The sequence below is a fragment of the Brachyhypopomus gauderio genome, chromosome 6, assembly GCF_052324685.1.
Source record: "Brachyhypopomus gauderio isolate BG-103 chromosome 6, BGAUD_0.2, whole genome shotgun sequence".
NCBI lineage: Eukaryota > Metazoa > Chordata > Actinopteri > Gymnotiformes > Hypopomidae > Brachyhypopomus > Brachyhypopomus gauderio.
The window spans coordinates 679,963-697,446 of NC_135216.1; the positions used below are offsets into that span (position 1 = coordinate 679,963).

At 41.1% G+C, this 17,484-nt stretch overlaps 3 protein-coding genes across 4 annotated transcripts; all 3 read left to right on the forward strand.

Annotated features, from left to right (window-relative positions):
• Nucleotides 1–61: 61 nt before the first annotated feature.
• Nucleotides 62–5,400, forward strand: olah (oleoyl-ACP hydrolase). The gene is made up of 7 exons (XM_077008008.1): nucleotides 62–173; nucleotides 428–559; nucleotides 2,391–2,529; nucleotides 3,423–3,522; nucleotides 3,852–4,021; nucleotides 4,193–4,275; nucleotides 4,637–5,400. The coding sequence occupies exons 2-7, from the start codon at nucleotides 430–432 to the stop codon at nucleotides 4,777–4,779; spliced, it is 765 nt and encodes a 254-aa protein (XP_076864123.1). The 5' UTR covers nucleotides 62–173; nucleotides 428–429; the 3' UTR covers nucleotides 4,780–5,400.
• A 3,659-nt stretch (nucleotides 5,401–9,059) lies between these two features.
• Nucleotides 9,060–13,607, forward strand: tekt2 (tektin 2 (testicular)). Of its 2 annotated transcripts, XM_077008010.1 has the most exons (12): nucleotides 9,060–9,149; nucleotides 9,300–9,448; nucleotides 9,841–10,006; nucleotides 10,155–10,280; nucleotides 10,483–10,688; nucleotides 10,851–10,994; nucleotides 11,188–11,302; nucleotides 11,526–11,633; nucleotides 11,728–11,871; nucleotides 11,995–12,074; nucleotides 12,367–12,566; nucleotides 12,687–13,607. In XM_077008010.1, the coding sequence occupies exons 3-11, from the start codon at nucleotides 9,851–9,853 to the stop codon at nucleotides 12,563–12,565; spliced, it is 1,278 nt and encodes a 425-aa protein (XP_076864125.1). In that variant the 5' UTR covers nucleotides 9,060–9,149; nucleotides 9,300–9,448; nucleotides 9,841–9,850; the 3' UTR covers nucleotide 12,566; nucleotides 12,687–13,607. The 2 variants fall into 2 exon arrangements, with proteins under 2 accessions (XP_076864125.1, XP_076864124.1); XM_077008009.1 differs by having other exon boundaries at nucleotides 12,367–13,605.
• Nucleotides 13,608–15,758: 2,151 nt separating this feature from the next.
• Nucleotides 15,759–17,235, forward strand: LOC143516137 (free fatty acid receptor 2). The gene has a single exon (XM_077007729.1). It carries the CDS (start codon nucleotides 15,776–15,778, stop codon nucleotides 16,790–16,792), a length of 1,017 nt encoding a protein of 338 aa, XP_076863844.1. The 5' UTR covers nucleotides 15,759–15,775; the 3' UTR covers nucleotides 16,793–17,235.
• The last annotated feature ends 249 nt before the right edge of the window (nucleotides 17,236–17,484 follow it).

Genomic DNA, 17,484 nt, shown 5'->3' on the forward strand with positions numbered 1-17,484 from the left:
CCATGATATAATACGTTTTCATATAAGTCATATTTGATTATGGATTATGGTCTGAAGATGGCGACATTGCATTTTTATTTTACCGTGCTTACCAAAGAAGAAGATAAACCACAATTCTTTCTACTTTGTGTTTTTGAATAAGTAGCTGCGTATTTCTGCACTACTGGTTTAAGGTACGTTGTTGCGGTCGTAGACCAAAGCTAAGAAAAACTTTTAGAGAAATAAGCGTTTTGAAGGTAACAAGGATTCGTGGAAGTTGTTAACTGATAACTGTATGTTGTAATGTTTTCTACAGACATGTTTTTAATACTTCTATAACTTCGGTTCGACTCGTATCTTAGGACGTATAACTACTAATTATGTAGTTTAGCAAAGTAAAATTAACTGCTTAAAATCATCAGTTGTCATTTCATTATTCTCCTTTAAGGAATGGATCGAGTAATTAATAGGTTCATCAAGCGTCCAGACGCCGCAGTCAGGCTGGTGTGTTTCCCCTGGGCAGGAGGAGGGTCTACCCACTATGCACGCTGGGGGCAGATTCTCAACTGCTCTGTAGAAGGTATGGCAGGTGTCTTCTCAATAAGTTCAGATTAATTATCATCATGATTTATTCAGTTTTTTTTATTGTAGATTCAAATGTTCCTTTTTTCAGGTACCGGTGTTACACCGAATTCTGCGACCGTCGAATTTTGTGACCGCAGAGGGCGCTATTTCGCAGTTTCAGGTAGTTTCAGTTCACAGGCACGAGCGCTTTACGAATGCTGCGTAAGCTACGCCGACGCGCTTTCTTTTCTCGTTTTGCTGCTGTCCACGAGCCAAAATATGAGAGATGCGTGTATTTACATTTTATGTCGTCTGTTAACAAGAATGTTTCATTACAACATTTTTACACGTGACGACAGGAGTAAAGTCAGCCAATACATACGCCTGACAATAGCAAACTTTTCATAAGTAAGTTATGTAAGCTGCTGTCATTTGCACCTCATTCCGAATGATAATTATACACTTCTGAATAAAATGTTTAAATATAGTCTACTAAAACGTTTTTAAAACGATCTTTTAATATTTTTTGAAGATATATTAAAGTCACAGATCCAGTTGGCAGCTGTCAGAATGGGTGACCCCTATGCCACGGTCAGTCTGTCCACTCCATTCATGAATGTTTTTCTTTGGCTAACAGGTGTAGGGATGGTAAGTCACCTGAAAACATTTGGTTGGGTTTTAACTAGTTTGTATGGAGATGGACAGCAGTCACATATTTAGACAGCAGCCATCAGAATCGGTGACCCCTATTCCAAAGTGCACTTGTCCATTCCATTCATATTTTTTTTTTCTGTCTAATAAGGTGACGGGATGGTAGGTCACCAGAAAAGACATGGCTGTTTTCAAAATGATTATAGGTGGAAATTCAGTGGGGTCACATATTCTGATGGCAGCCGTCAGAATCGGTGACCCCTATTCCAAAGTGCACTTGTCCATTCCATTCATAATTTTTTTTTTCTTCTGTCTAATAAGGTGACGGGATGGTAGGTCACCAGGAAAGACATGGCTGTTTTCAAAATGATTATAGGTGGAAATTCAGTGGGGTCACATTAAGAACTGGTGACCCCATGCCAAGGTACATCTGTCACATCTACCATGGAAACATCACCCACTGTGACTCCACAATAACAGAAAACAGTGATAGCAAAAACGTTTTAGTAGACTATATTTAAACATTTTATTCAGAAGTGTATAATTACCATTCGGAATGAGGTCCAAATGACAGCAGCTTACATAACTTACTTATGAAAAGTTTGCTATTGTCAGGCGTATGTATTGGCTGACTTTACTCCTGTCGTCACATGTAAAAATGTTGTAATGAAACATTCTTGTTAACAGACGACATAAAATGTAAATACACGCATCTCTCATATTTTGGCTCGTGGACAGCAGCAAAACGAGAAAAGAAAGCGCGTCGGCGTAGCTTACGCAGCATTCGTAAAGCGCTCGTGCCTGTGAACTGAAACTACCTGAAACTGCGAAATAGCGCCCTCTGCGGTCACAAAATTCGACGGTCGCAGAATTCGGTGTAACACCGGTATACTGTATTTTACTATATTGATGCTGCACCACCAATCAGATGATTTTGTAGACTAAATCCTTTCATTCCTTAATATATTAAATATTTGTCACATTTGCTTAGATTTGTTTTCAACTCTTTAGTTGGTTGCTGCCTGGGGTGTTATTGTAAAAACAAGGCAACATTAGGAATTTTTTTATGTAATATCCATACACTGGTGATTTAAAAATGACATTCAGTTAAATTAAGATTCAATTATATGATTTAAGATTATATAATTATATGAATCTTAATGCCCAGGCCCGGGTTCTCCATGTCCTGACTTTAGTGTACGCGGTCCGACTGCGGGGCAGGGAGGCACGAGCTAAAGAAGCCTTCTTTCAGCATATGCAGGAGATTCTCAATGAGGTCATCGACGTACTGCTACCAGAACTCAAGGAGAAACCATTCGCCCTCTTTGGACACAGGTTCAGTACTATTATGTAGACACAGGAGATGACTGCCATTTTAAACAAAATAAAATAAAATAAAAAACAAAAAAAAGGTTAAATGAAGTAAAAAAGTGAAGTAAAAAGGTTATGATGTCTGGAATGTAGGTTTAAGTGCAGTTTGATTTAATCTAGATTTTTAAATTATTTTAATATAGATTTTTACAATATCTCTCATTGCCTGTGTCACGCTACAGCCCCGAACCCCTCCCTTCGGGCGTGTGTTAATGTAGTTCATGTCTTTATATGTACGTCCGTGGGTGTGACTGGGTGTGTGTATGTTCACTTGTCTTGTTAGTCTAATGTGTTTCACGCGGTGCTTGTTAGGCTACGTGTATATAGTGTGTGTGTTTGTATCATTTGGTGCTCGTCTTTAATGTGATGTCTGTTGAGTGTTTAAACGTGAACGGTTGTTTCAAGCACGCCGTGAGCGTGTTCTGCGTCAAGCCCTGTTGACTGCTGTTTTAAATACGCCGTGAGTGTTACCTGCGTCAAACCAAATAAACGTAGCCTTATTTGAACGCACCTCGTCTTTGCATCCTCGACTCCCTCGCACCCGTTACAGCCTGGTCATAGATTTACTCGTTTTGAATAGAGCAGATTATCTTTGTCATCATACAGGTATAAATAAATCTTTTTGCATGTTCCAGTAATTTTGTGTAGTGTTTTATAAACAAAATTAGAAATTGAAATAGATAATAGTTTTTACAGTGAAAAATACTGTAAAAAAATAAATGGTGTCCATATGTTCATACGTAGATGTTGGAATACTGCCATAGAATAAGTAATGGTAATAATATCAGCACACTGGTGTGTAGCAATTGTCTAGAGTGCAGTGGTTAAGAAGAGTAACCTTCTCTTCATGTTCCCAGCTTTGGTGCGATGACTGCTTACGCCTTTGCTGAGTATGTGAAGAAAGTTCACAGTCTTGAACCAGTGCATGTGTTTCTCTCTGGAGCCTCTGCACCGTTTGTAAGTGTTATGAGCACATATTTGTGTAATATAGTGGCGGAGGGAGTGTAGCACACATTCATGTCTAATTACCAGACAACGTATGTCTTAAAGGGATGGGTCAATCAAGCAACTGACTGAAAGATAGCTAATAGTAGCACTGTAAGGTTGAGCTTTCCCTTTAAATTGAGTTTAAGATTGTCTTCTGGTAAATTATTGCATTGCATTGATGCTACAATGGATTTATTGAAGTTCAATAAGCATTTTATAATTTTACAGTTGGCAGCTTAGGATTGTAATCCAATATGAGTAACATATTGGCTAAAACAGTGAATCACCGTCTTTCCCAGTCTGAAATGAGATTACAGGCCCCCCGAAGAAGCCAGCTATCTGATGAAGAATTCCTCCAGTGGATGACCACTATTGGAGGAACGCCTCCTGAAATACTGGCCAATTCTGAAGTGTTGAAGCTCTTCCTGCCTGCCTTGAAGGCAGACCTTAGTGTAGTGGAGAACTACAGGTGGGTGGAATGCTTTCATTGAGTGATTTTTAAAAAGCAAGGTACTAAAATTCAAAGTGAGCTATATACTGTACATATGTACACAAGGTGCTAGGCAATAATTTGTCAAAGTAGCCAGTCAGTACCAAGTCACAGGTTCAGACACCAGACCCAGACCGTGATGTGTTGCAGGTGCAGCAGGCCACAGAACCCTTTCTTATCTTGCCCGGTCTCGTGCTTTGATGGCAAGGAGGACATGCCACATGACCTGCAAGGTCAGAGTCAGAGCCAATCACGGCAGTCGCACGATTTGCTACATTGTTTCCACTTTATCAGCACAGTGAAGTGGCTGTAATATGTTTGTAAACAGGTCATACCAGCACTTTAAAAAATGATGACAGAATATAAATGATTAAACTGAATTTTTGGTTCTCCCTTATGCTTTAAATCGCAACCCTCTGTATATTGTGTAAAGAACCACGGGTTTTTGCTATGTCAGTCAGATGCCACATACATCTAAGAGTCTTATTATATTACCTTAAAACATCCAAGTTCTAGTCTATGTTTGAACTAAACAGGTATATCATAATGATAATCTCATATATATATAACAAATGTCCACTCCTTATTTTACAGCATGGAAGATTATAACTACTGGTGACTTCAATGTGCACATGCTTTCCGGATCACATTTCTATCTGAAAGATGCAGAAAATGAGAAAGTCATCCTGGACTATATCACAAAGCACCTAGAGACAGCTGAGATGAACTACTTGTAGATCACCTCTGGATGGCGCTACCGGCTCATTTTGCAAATGGAACTCTTAATGGAACATGATTGTGCTATTGCAGCTCAACACAAGTTGAGGGTGAAGGCTTGTAACCTGAGTGTTACTTTCACAATGTAATGTTGACAATGCATTAAGTATTTCCTTAAATTAAATTCTTGGGCAGGTGATGAGAAATTATTTTTAAAAGGTGACAATATTTGGCACAGTTGTGTATAATTTAAAAACAGACAGAACATGAAATATATGTTTGACATAGTTAATTTTGACTGACATGTTTCTCCTTTTAACCCTATATTGCATTAATTATTGTTTAACTATGAAAAAAACTATGTAAAAATGCTTATTTAATAGAAATAAAAAATAAATATATATTTTTTATTTTAGAGGGAGGAGGGGTGGCAACAATATGCAACATATGGCAACAATGTGCAGTTATGGAAAGTACCATAAAATCCATATTTTTTAAAAATCCAATTTATTGAAAATTGGACTATGGAAATCCAGATTATATGTAGTAATATATCTAACCCAATATTTAAATACACTTGTATTAAGAAGTATGCCACATCTCTCTTGAGATGAATCATGATATAAAAGATTGTGATAGAATGTCACAGTATATTAAACATTTATTACTTTTTTTTATAAAATACCTCAACTTGTTTCTTCTGGCTCTGCCCCCTGTGTCTGTACCTGACTGACCTGTTACAACTCTCATTCAGATTCTTCATCTTCATCACGGCCCACTAACTCATCCTCACTCTGCTCTTGTGGAAGAGCAACTCTATCCTGTTCACCTTCTCTAACATAAAAGGTGCTGGCTTTCTTCATTTCTGAGGATGAAAGCATCATATGTAAACTGGCTATACAGCCAAAATGCAGTCTACAATTCCTATGCTTTCCAGTGGAGAAATTTATAATCAAGGTAATGTTGCAGTTAAAAATATTAGGGTTAGAACAACAAAATATAAATTTAAAAAAATTCATTTTAAATGTAATAAAAAGTTGTAAGCATAGTCTCAGAAGAGCCTACTACAACTACATAAGTCAATTACAGTCCAATAGACTGAAGGTGCACAATTACATTCCATATTTGTATATAGTTGCCATATGGCAAGAATTAAATTTTACCATTTTATACAAAACGCAGAGCATCTAAATTGGTATTATTGATGAAAAATGTAAATGAACATACCCCAAATAAGTATTTACATTTTTTTTGTCTAAATCTTGAATAATTAGTGCATTGGTGTGACGCTCGATATATGAGGCACGACGAACGTCGAACTGTGCAACATGAAACGTTTAATGTGAAAACAAAAACACGTGAAGCTCCGTACGGAGTGTAAGCAGAAACAAACAACTCTCACACAGGCACGAAACTTTAGACAAAGACGAGCACAAGTCATTGTGCGAACGCACATTATATAGGTGATTAACACATACCCTCGTGATCTCGAGACAAGGCACAGGTGCGACTACGAACACGCTCACAAACGACCCACACCCACGGAACTACGAATATGGACATAACTGCACGCAGACGACATAACTACATGCCCACAGGGAAGGGTCCGGAGCTGTGACCGTGACAATTGGGAGCCTTCAGGTCCTGAACTTCAGTGTGGTGTGTCAATAAGAAAAGGAGGTACAAACATGGACTTGCTGGTCATGTGGTGTCAAAAGTTACTGTTCTTGTCAAAGAAGTTTCCCCCACCCTCCCAATTAAATAGTAACATGGATTTTATGTTTAGATTTTTTAAATAAAACCAAGATAAAGTAATTGTTGCCATGTGGCAACACCATAGTAACTGGTCTTAGATCTAGGTAAAGAGATCTTGTGTACCTGATACACAATTAATGTAATGTGCAATTACTGAGAAATGGTTGGCAAACACTATCTTCCTGAAATGGAAAAAGGTCTTCAGAGTAAACTGGGTTTCCTCTGTGACGTGTGTGTGTTCGCTCTGTAGTGCTTTTAAAAAAACATGCTAAATGTTAGAACAGTTATTAGTCAAAAAGGGCAAAGATTTAGTTTCTGTTTAACACGTTCCTCATGCAGTGCTGACAGACAGAAGTTAGCAATAGTCATTGCACATTCTCAATGGGATTCAGACCTTTGACTGGACACCCCAAGAACATTCACTTTTGTTTTCTGAAGCCCCCTGTGCCTTGGGACCGTTACAGCATGCAGCAGCGAGTTCAGAAATCCAAAACTACACACAAGACTAAACTAGAGATGTGGGTAACATGATGTATATAACCAAAAAATAGGACAGGGAACATGAATCATGTAGAACTGGGAAAACTGGGAGCTCTGGTGATAAACCTGCAAGTTCTGGGGCCATGTCTTCTCTATCGCAAAGCATCTTCACTGCAAACTCTCTTATTCAGATCATGATGTGAGTTTCTTTGGCTTCTGCTTTGCCATTGCAGAGGCCAATAACTTTTGTGGATACTGGCTAAAGTACTAGTCACTTCCATGACCACAGGTATATAAAATTAAGCACCTAGGCATTTTTACAAACATGTGAAGAAATGGGTTGCTCTCAGGAGCTCAGTGAATTCCGTTGTGGAACTGTGATAGGATGCCACCTGTGCAACAAATCCAGTCATGAAATTTCCTCGCTCCTCTATAAGATTTATAAGAAAATTGAAGTGTTTGGGAATGACAGCAACTCGGCCACGAAGTGGTAGTCCATGTAAACTGTTGGAGCGGGCTCAGCAGATGCTGAAGTGCATAGTCAAAGTCCAAGTCAAATTTATTTATATAGCACTTTTCACAACACATGTTGTCACAAAGCAGCTTTACAATCGTATGGGTCCAGATCCCTAATGAGCAAGCCAAAGGTGACAGTGGCGAGGAAAAACTCCCTATGATGGTGGGGATTAGGAAGAAACCTCGGGAGGACCAAGACTCAAAAGGGAACCCATCCTCCATTGGGCGGCCCGTTAACACAAGTCCGTGGTCGCAGGGTGGTTTCAAAGTTCTACAGCAACAGTCCAGGCTCCTGTTCCCCAGCCAAGCAGCCTCAGTCCCCTCGGTGCAGGCGGTGGGCCTCAAGCGGGCCAGCATCAGCACGGCTCTCTGTGGCAACGGCTCATCCAACCCCGGCATCGGCACATCCACCGGCAAGCCAGACCATCTCCCAGGTGCCTGCAGGTGCCTGTATCCAATCGTCTTGGGTGGAGGCATGCAAAAAGATAGACAATACAGACTGAGTGGACATGAATTTAAACCCCCATTGATTTAAATGTACATAGCTCACGTGCCAGTGATGAGCATGTGGCTCCGGCAGGCTAATCTATAGCAGCATAACTAAAGGGAGGGGTTCAGAGGTGACCACAGTCATGAGGGCTCACTGAGACATTGCTTTCCAGTCAAGTCATTGTCACAAATAGAGTGATGCCAAGACACAGCTGGATGACAGCATCAACATCTCAGATCACCAGAAATCTCAACGTCTGGGGGCCCCCAAGCCCCTACACCTTACAAGGGGAATATTAACTGAAGACTTGATTAAATAGGTGAGTCTTAAGTCTAGATTTAAAGATTGGAACTGTGTCAGAATCTCGGATTGGAGCTGGAAGGCTATTCCATAATTGAGGGGCTTTAAAGGAGAAAGCTCTGCCTCCGGCTGTAGTCTTACAAATTTTTGGAACTAGGAGAAATCCAGCATTTTGGGAGCGCAAAGGGCGAGATGGGTTGTAGTAAGCAGTGAGTTCACTCAGATATTGTGGGGTAAGACCATTTAATGCCTTATAGGTTAACAGAAGAATTTTAAATTCAATGCGATATTTAATTGGAAGCCAGTGTAATGCCTCGAGAGTGGGACGAATATGATCGAATTTCCTAGCCTTAGTTAGGACTCTAGCTGCAGCATTTTGTACAAGTTGTAGCTTCTTTATGGACTGTTTAGAGCGTCTAATTCATAGTGTGGAATGGGTTTCTCACAATTCTGACTTTAATCTCACAATTCTGACTTTTTTCCAAGTACCCACAATTCTGAGAATAAAGTCAGAATTGTGAGATTAATGTCCGAATTGTGAGACTAAAGTCAGAATTGTGAGATTAAAGTCACAATTCTGAGAATAAAGTCTCAATTCTGAGAATAAAGTCAGAATTGTGAGATTAATGTCAGAATTGTGAGAATAAAGTAAGAATTGTGAGAAAAAAGTCAGAATTCTGACTTTATTCCCAGAATTCTGGCTGCCCTTTTTTCCAATGCCCCGTTTTTTTTTATAGTGGTCCTAATCCTCTTCCGTACCAAAGACATCTTTGTTTGGGAATAAAGCGTTGGTGATTTGAAATAACGACTCCGATTGGTCGTCTCGCTACACATCAACGAGCACGCGTGGTGTGTAACACTACAACATGTTATAGTACACTTCAATTATATCTGCATATATTTACGTACATTTTCCTTTCAGTCAGTTTTCTTCTGCTAATAACAATGTAATGCCTTGTTTGGAATAAGCCTTAAATGCAACTGATTCCTGCTTGGCAGACGTCACACCGTGACCGTGCAGAGCTGTTTACCGTTGCTGTGGTGTTTGGGATGTGAAGTAACGTTTGTTACTGGTTGTCAGGACACAGTAACGCGTCCTGCTCTTATACGTACGCACAAAAGGCGCATCTGCAAATTCCCGAAGTCCGGTAAGTTGATCTAAATGTTGTTACAAGTTTGTAAGTTTGTAACTGGTTTAAGGCGCGTACACTGGCTTAGTAGGAATGTTGCGAATGTAAGAATTACTTTCGCATTTGCGCTTTTTTGCGCCTAATCGAAATTATGAAATGAATCGTAGTTTATTTTTATAGTAGGCTATCTGTACACCGTGAAGTGGAGAAATGTACCTGCTCTTCAAGACCTAAGTCGAATTAACACAAAATAGGAAGGGGAAGATAGACATGTTTTGTTACATCTGCTTGCCTGCATATAAATGGCCTTATACATAAAATAGGTTACTCCTATGAGCAGTAAATACATTTCTCTATTATGCCCAGTTAAGTTATTAAGTTACTACTGTCGTCTGTCGTGCTTGACATAGACCAGTAAACATGGCTACCCCGAGTATGAAGCCAGGACTCCGCTGTGGAGTCTCGGACTGGGAGAACAACAACACACAAATCTCACGCACTGCTGAGCACATGCGACAAATATCCCATCTGATACGACAGGAGGGGAGAGCTCTGCGGAACGAGACCACCAGTAAGGTAATCCACAAGGGATGGAGGTGGACCTCAGTTGTGACACTTTATCTCATAGACTAAACTTGCGCTTGCTGAGAATGTCATGGATGAAAACTAGATTGATTAATCTAAGAAACCGTGCAGGTTTGTACATTCTCTCTTTCACCTCCAGGTGATCTGTGATGAGTATGATAACAGCTGTCGACTGAGTGACAGGGTTCGTGACATCACACACTGGAAGAAAAGCCTGGAGGCCTGTGCACTGAAAGTGGACTCAGAAATGGACTTACTGATTCTAGTGAGCGTGAACACAGAACTATTACACAAATATGTAGATACATTGGCAATGACTTGAAACTATTAATGGAATTGGTAGGTCAAAAAATAAAAACAGTTTAAATAGGATCAGATAGCTAAGCTTGAGTCTACTAGTTATGTGGCCCAACAGCAAACCTTTGATGCATGTGCAGATTCTGACTGAAGCAAATGTCTGTGTCAAGGCCAAGGAAGAAACAGAGCGTGCTCTGGCAGCTACAGTGCTGCCCCTAGAGGTCACTGCTGAGTGCCTGACCTTAAGGGAGGGTCGGCGGGGGAACGAACTGGTTAGTGACTTGGTGGAGGCCGAGCTGAAGAAGGAGGTTGAGGTGATTACTGTGGTGCAGCGAGTCCTACAGAACAGTATTGACCAGGCCTTCCAACAGCTGTGGTGAGATTATGGGAGAGAACGCGTGTGGGAGAGAGAATGTGCACAGTGCTTATCAGAATTAAATAATAAGGAAAGGAAAATGATGACGCACAACCCTCACACTTCATATAGTCTGTGCACATGTGCCTCTCTGTAGCCCCTAATGCAGACAAACGTGTTTAGTTTGCTGCAGGAAGCCCGTCACCAACTGACACTTGACCTTCAGCACAAGATGGAGGCTTTGGATGTGGACATATACTGCCTGTCACTTACTGTGACATCTCCTGAGATCTCACTGAAGCCCAATCCCACTAGAGTTCTTCCTGGGTAAGGTATCGGGTTTTTAATATTTTAAGCTCATTTAATGGTATACATTTAATGGTATAAGCTTAATCATCTGATCACATACTTTTAAACCTTTTATACCATTAAATTGAACCTTTTACACCAAGCAGCAAGGGCATCCCAGTAAAGTGCTTCTAGCATAGTTCTTACCTTGTGCCTGAAATTCTGATTGCAGTTCCACAACTCCCCAGCAGTGGGAGCAGTTCAGCCACGGCAATATATCTCGAGCCAAAGATGAGATGCAGAATTCTCTGCAGCTGAGAGAGAATATCAGCCTCACTAGAACACAGGTAAGACAGGTGATGTGTACATGTTTGGTTGTGTCTTCACAACTGATTACTTTACCTCTTTCTAAGTCCAAACCAACTGTGTGCCTCTTTATTGTAATTTCTTACACACACACACACACACACACACACACACACACACACACACACACACACACACACACACACACACACACACACATACACACACACACACACACACACACATGTATCTCTTCTTTTTCAGGTACAAAATGAGCTGGATGCTCAACGCATAGCTACAGAATTTGCCTTTCGTAAGCACACGCATCACTTGGAGCAGGCCCAACAGGAACTCCAGTGGCAGCTAAAAACTGTAAACTGTTTTATCATCTTCTAAAAAATAGATTGGTAGGTAAGTTTGGAAAGTAAACCTTGTTTCAATTTATTTACATACTAAATTGTATCAGACACAAGACGAGATTTCTGAGCTGGAGAAAGACATCCGTGAGCTAGAGAGAGACGTCCAGGCTGAGATGGCTCCTCTAAAGCTGGTGCACACCCGTCTGGAGAACAGAACCAAGAGGCCTGGCATGGATCTGTGCAGGGATGATGTAAGCATCAGAACCAAAAAGCTGACCTCCTCTTTCAGCAGATCTTTTGTGAAGTTTCACATATCTATTTTTTTGTTTTTAATGTATGAAGCGTTCTGATTGGTTCTCATGTCCTCTACCCAGGTGCAGTATGGGCTAGTAGAGGAGTCCAAACATTTGGATTCTACCATTTTGGCTCTGAAACAGAAATTGGCTCAGACTCAGTGAGTCAGTTCTGTCTGAAGCGTTGTCCTGTTCTCTCGTTCTCTCTTCCTCTTTCATATTTTATCTATAACAAAATGAACTCCATATGCTGTCATGCACAGTTGTATAATGCAATTATTACTTTATATTATGACTCTAAAATTTGTATCTGCAGATATAAAAAAACATTGCTAATGATATATACTTATATTATATATAAAATGCTGCCTCCCAGGTTTGAACATTTGATTGTTAAAATAGTCTCCAAACTTGGACTAGATTCAGGAACCAAGTGTCTGTTCTGTCTGGCAGGGATTCCTTGCAGTCTCTGCGGAAGCATGAAGCTCAGATGCTGGAGGATCTGTCCTGTAAAAAGGAGGCCCTCTCCCTCGAGCAGCGCAGCGTCAAGACCCACCAGCGTATGACTTTGGCCGCCAAAACTGAGGCTTCACTCTCGGCTGTGGTGCCCCTCACCAACTCTAGCAACAGGCACAAACTAGAGATGGCCTAACCTACTCACTCAACCCATCTCCTATTCTAACCTACCCACTCAACCCATCTCCTCTTCTAACCTACCCACTCAACCCATCTCCTCTTCTAACCTACTCACTCAACCCATCTCCTCTTCTAACCTACTCACTCAACCCATCTCCTCTTCTACTCACTCAACCCAATTAATGTTTTAACCTACCCTCTCAACCCATCTCCTCTTCTAACCTACCCTCTCAACCCATCTCCTCTTCTAACCTACTCACTCAACCCATCTCCTCTTCTAACCTACTCACTCAACCCATCTCCTCTTCTAACCTACCCACTCAACCCATCTCCTCTTCTAACCTACCCACTCAACCCATCTCCTCTTCTAACCTACCCACTCAACCCATCTCCCCTTCTAACCTACCCACTCAACCCATCTCCTCTTCTAACCTACCCACTCAACCCATCTCCTCTTCTAACCTACCCACTCAACCCATCTCCTATTCTAACCTACCCACTCAACCCATCTCCTATTCTAACCTACCCCCTCAACCCATCTCCTCTTCTAACCTACCCCCTCAACCCATCTCCTCTTCTAACCTACTCACTCATCTCATTTCCTGTTTTAGCCTTCTGACTCAACCCAACTGCTCTAATTTACTAACTGATCCTATAACTACTGAAATAATCTTCTAGCCTGACCTGACTTAGTCTAACCCTTCCATGCATCATGAAATGAAATCTCAATCAAGTAGGATATGTATTTTCCTGAATTAGGTTTTAAGCAGGCTTGTTATATTTTCATCAAAGCCAGTCTTTCTAGTCTTACCTTTATAACAGTATAAAGTTTGACATGCAGGAACATGACATGTTTTAAGTGTATTAATGTGGTAATGTGGTGATTATTATAGATGGAAAATAACTCTGTGTGTGTGTGTGTGTGTGTGTGTGTGTATAAATATATATAATGTAAAAATATATTAAATTCTTATTGACCGAAGGTGTTCAACAGTTTTCCAGTGTGATGCACGACTTTACATTGAAATCTCCAAAGAAACTGCAGGTTTCATACAGATGTCCTTCATCACAGCTGTGCAAACAAAGTGGTTCTACACCTTCTACAGCTAGAAGTAGAAGATGACATGTAGAAGTTTATCAATCCTTTCTCCACTAATGACCTTAATGGCCCTTAATGGCTTTAAATGAGTTTGTAAAACTATCTCTGGGGAAAATAAAAGAGACAGAGGATATTACACAGTAAAATTAAATGCTTTGCAAATATTGTCAAGCACTCAAGAGCACGTAGGTACATTATGTATGTATATAAACAATTTTATGCAAATGTATAATTTTTCCACAGGTTCAAAAGCTGACCACTGATGTGCTTTGTGCATTGCAGTGAGCGTGTCTGCAAAGCTTTGAATGCAGGAATACTGAATTTAAGTAGTCAGTAGTATTCAGAAGTAAGATTCAGTAATTATATGAATGTAAGTAATGCATTCATGCATAATGCAGTAATATGTCCAGTAATATAAGAAATTACTGTCTAAGCACAAAATTATATCAATCAATAAAAATTTATTTATATAGCGCTTTTTACAACAGTTGTCACAAAGCAGCTTTACAAGTGTCCGAGTCCAAACCCCCAGTGAGCAAGCCAAGGGCGACAGTGGCAAGGAAAAACTCTCTAAGAGCATGAGGAAGAAACCTTGAGAGGAACCAAGACTCAGAGGGGGAACCCATCCTCCTCTGGCCGACGCCGGTCATCATGACAACAATTAGAGATACGAAAAACAACTACAACAAAAAAAGATGGGAAGGATAAATAAATCTGTATGTATAAAAATTTTTTTTATGTATTTATATAGATGAGTTCTCTATGTAATTCTTATTCAGTCCTAAACGTCTTGATGGTTGGTAATAATAGTCAAGAGCAGGGGAGATACAGCCATAGCAGAGGAGAATTCTGGGTGGTGAGAGGGGCCATGGCAGTGGGCTGATCCTTCATCCATATCTGGTTAGGCTGGAGGTGACAGGCCCAGAGTGGATATCAGGAAAGGCTCGTCTCTCCTCGTCTCAGTATTTCTCGGGTAGGAGGGCAGCCATTTGGAAAAAGAAAATATTAATATAATAATATAAAATAAAAATGTACATATAATCTTTTGTTAACCCAAACAAGACAAAGCCACAGCCTTTACTATCTATATTTATGGAGTGTATTCTTATTATTATGTACATTGTACATAACACATGTTTAAATCACAGGTATTTGATTCAGACAAATGTCTCATCAAAAAATGCTGACCAGTTTTGATGAATAGAGTAGAATGCAGAGTTAAGAGTCATTAGGGAGTCTTTACACCACTGACTCTCACCTCCCTGCCTCTCGTAACATGTACCCATCACTCTACACACAGTATCAGATCTGGCTGTGGACCAAGTCAAGTCCATTTTATTTATATAGCACTTACTTACAACACATGTTGTCACAAAGCAGCTTTACACGCACATGGGCCCAGACCCATAATGAACAAGCCAGGGGACCAGCACAAGTGGTGTGTGCAGTTTCCTTGCATGCACACGTCACCCACACATGCTTCGAACATTCACTTGCCTCATGCCAGTATTAAAAGGATTGAAACCTGCAGATTGTCACATTATTTTCTTCTCCGCATGTAAAGGCGTAAAGTTTATACTGTAAACCAGCATCGTGCTTTCACCTGTTTTTTTTTTAGTCATGCCTCCAGCTGCCCTGCCATCAACCTGCTGACTTTATGGGTTTATGACTGATCCCTTCAGTTCGTTTAAGGAGATCCAGCTGGGGATGGATGGGCATGGCTTCCTGAAAAGCTCGATTATTCTGAACCATTTCACTAATTTCACTAAAGGGCACCGCTACAGCCTTCCCACTGCCATTTACACTGAAGGCAATTAAGATCGGAGCTTGCTGCACAAATGCTGTCCTGGTCCATTACTGCTGCCTGGGTGGTCACTGTCCATTTCTACATCAAATCAAGTCCAGCCCCCCCAAATGCACTTAGCACACACCTTTAAAACCACACACGTTGCACACACCAAGCTCTCCACTAGCTTGACATCATAAGTTGTTTTTTGTCTTCACTGTGTATGTTCCTGGCGCTTTCCAATTCCATGTAACCTTGGATTACTTAAAAAAAATTCCAGTCTTATTCAGTGTGTGAAGAAGTAAGATTTTTTGTAAGGTTTCTTATGATCTCCAGAAAGGATGGGCACGATTGATGTTTCTGACGGCATCTCCTTGGTTGTGTACTCTTTCACCTTCTTGCTTGGACTCCCTGCCAACATCCTGGTTTTCTTCATGTATGTCCGCAAGGCTAACAAACGTGGTGGCACTCCAAACGGTGTCTATGGGATCAACTTGTGCTTATCCAATCTGATTTTGGTAGCTTGGATGCCCCTAAAAGTTGTCGAGATGGTTCTCCAGAACTGGATGCTGCCCGAGTTGCTCTGCCCAATCTACAACTTCTTTCTCTTTGCCTCACTTTATGGCAGTGGTGTCTTGCTCACCGCGGTGGCGGTCGGACGCTACCTGAGCATTGCCTTCCCCATCACCTATAAACTGTACCGCCGGGCCCGTGCCTCCTGCCTCATTTGCACCCTCTTGTGGACTATAGTGCTCTTGCATCTGAGCTTCGCCTTCGTCACAGAGAAAGACGGCTATATTGTGTCTCTGGACCAGCGCAACACGTCCAGGTGTTATGAGAACTTCACGCAGGAGCAGCTGGACGTTCTGGTGCCACTCCGCCTGGAGATGGCGCTGTTGTTGTTCACGATGCCGCTGCTGCTGTCGGCGGCGTGTACGCTGCGTTGTCTGGCGCTGGTGCGGCGCTCCTGCCTGTCGGCCGACGGGAAGCGTCGCGTGCTGGCCGCCGAGCTCTTGGCACTCGCCGCGTTTGTCGTGTGCTACGCGCCATACAACGCCTCGCACGTGTCGGGCTTCGTGCAGAAGTGCAACGTGGAGTGGAAGCGGCAGGCCCTCATCCCCAGCTCCTGCAACGTCTTCCTGGAGCCCGTCATGACGCTGACTCTGTCTGCGCCGGCGCCGGGCTGCCTGCCGCCGTGTCCGTGTGGGACGCGGGCGCCACAGCGCAGCTCCGTCGTCTCGAGGAAGGACCCGCTGGCCAGTGCGCAGCGCGTGGCCTCACTGCACGAGCGTCAAATGGCCGGCCAGCCCAGAAACGCTGACAAAAATAAAGAAGCCTCACCAGGAAGAAATACATAATGAGAAGAAAGAAGCAATTGAGTGCGCTTGTGAGTCACTTGTCAGGTAAAACTGGTGTCAAATGTAAATTAGTTTACCGGCACCATTGCAGGAACTTTTCCTTTTGGCTATGGACCACAGCAAACCTTCTCATCATAAATTGTTAATAATTAAAATTAAATGCAACACTTCTCATTGGAGACTTAATGTGAGTGTTTTGTTATTTTATATTGTACAGTACACATAGTCCAGTTGGAAATCCACTGTCTCACAGTAAAGGACCCACATTTAAAAGTAATGAAGCTATTAAGCATTATAGAACTTTTAACAATTTGATGATAAAAAACAATATCTTGGTAAATGTCTTTATTGATTATTTAGTATAACTTTTGTGCATGACCACTCTTACATTATTTTATTACTCTATTGCAATATTTGTCTGTTTGCAAACACTAATGAATCTGACATCTTCCATACTTAAAACAAATACACACACACACTTTAATCAAAAATTTGATTTAATTTTGATGCATGATTATTGTTCATTTCAGAAAAGGCAATTTAAAAGTTTGTTTTTTTGGTTTTCACCGCGAAGGTGAAAAAACCATAAGCAATAAGTACTGTTTTGACTGCAAATCAATAAACAAATAAATAAACAGGTGTATTTGAGCAATTATTAATTCATCTTGCAAAACCTAAGTTTCAGTGATCCA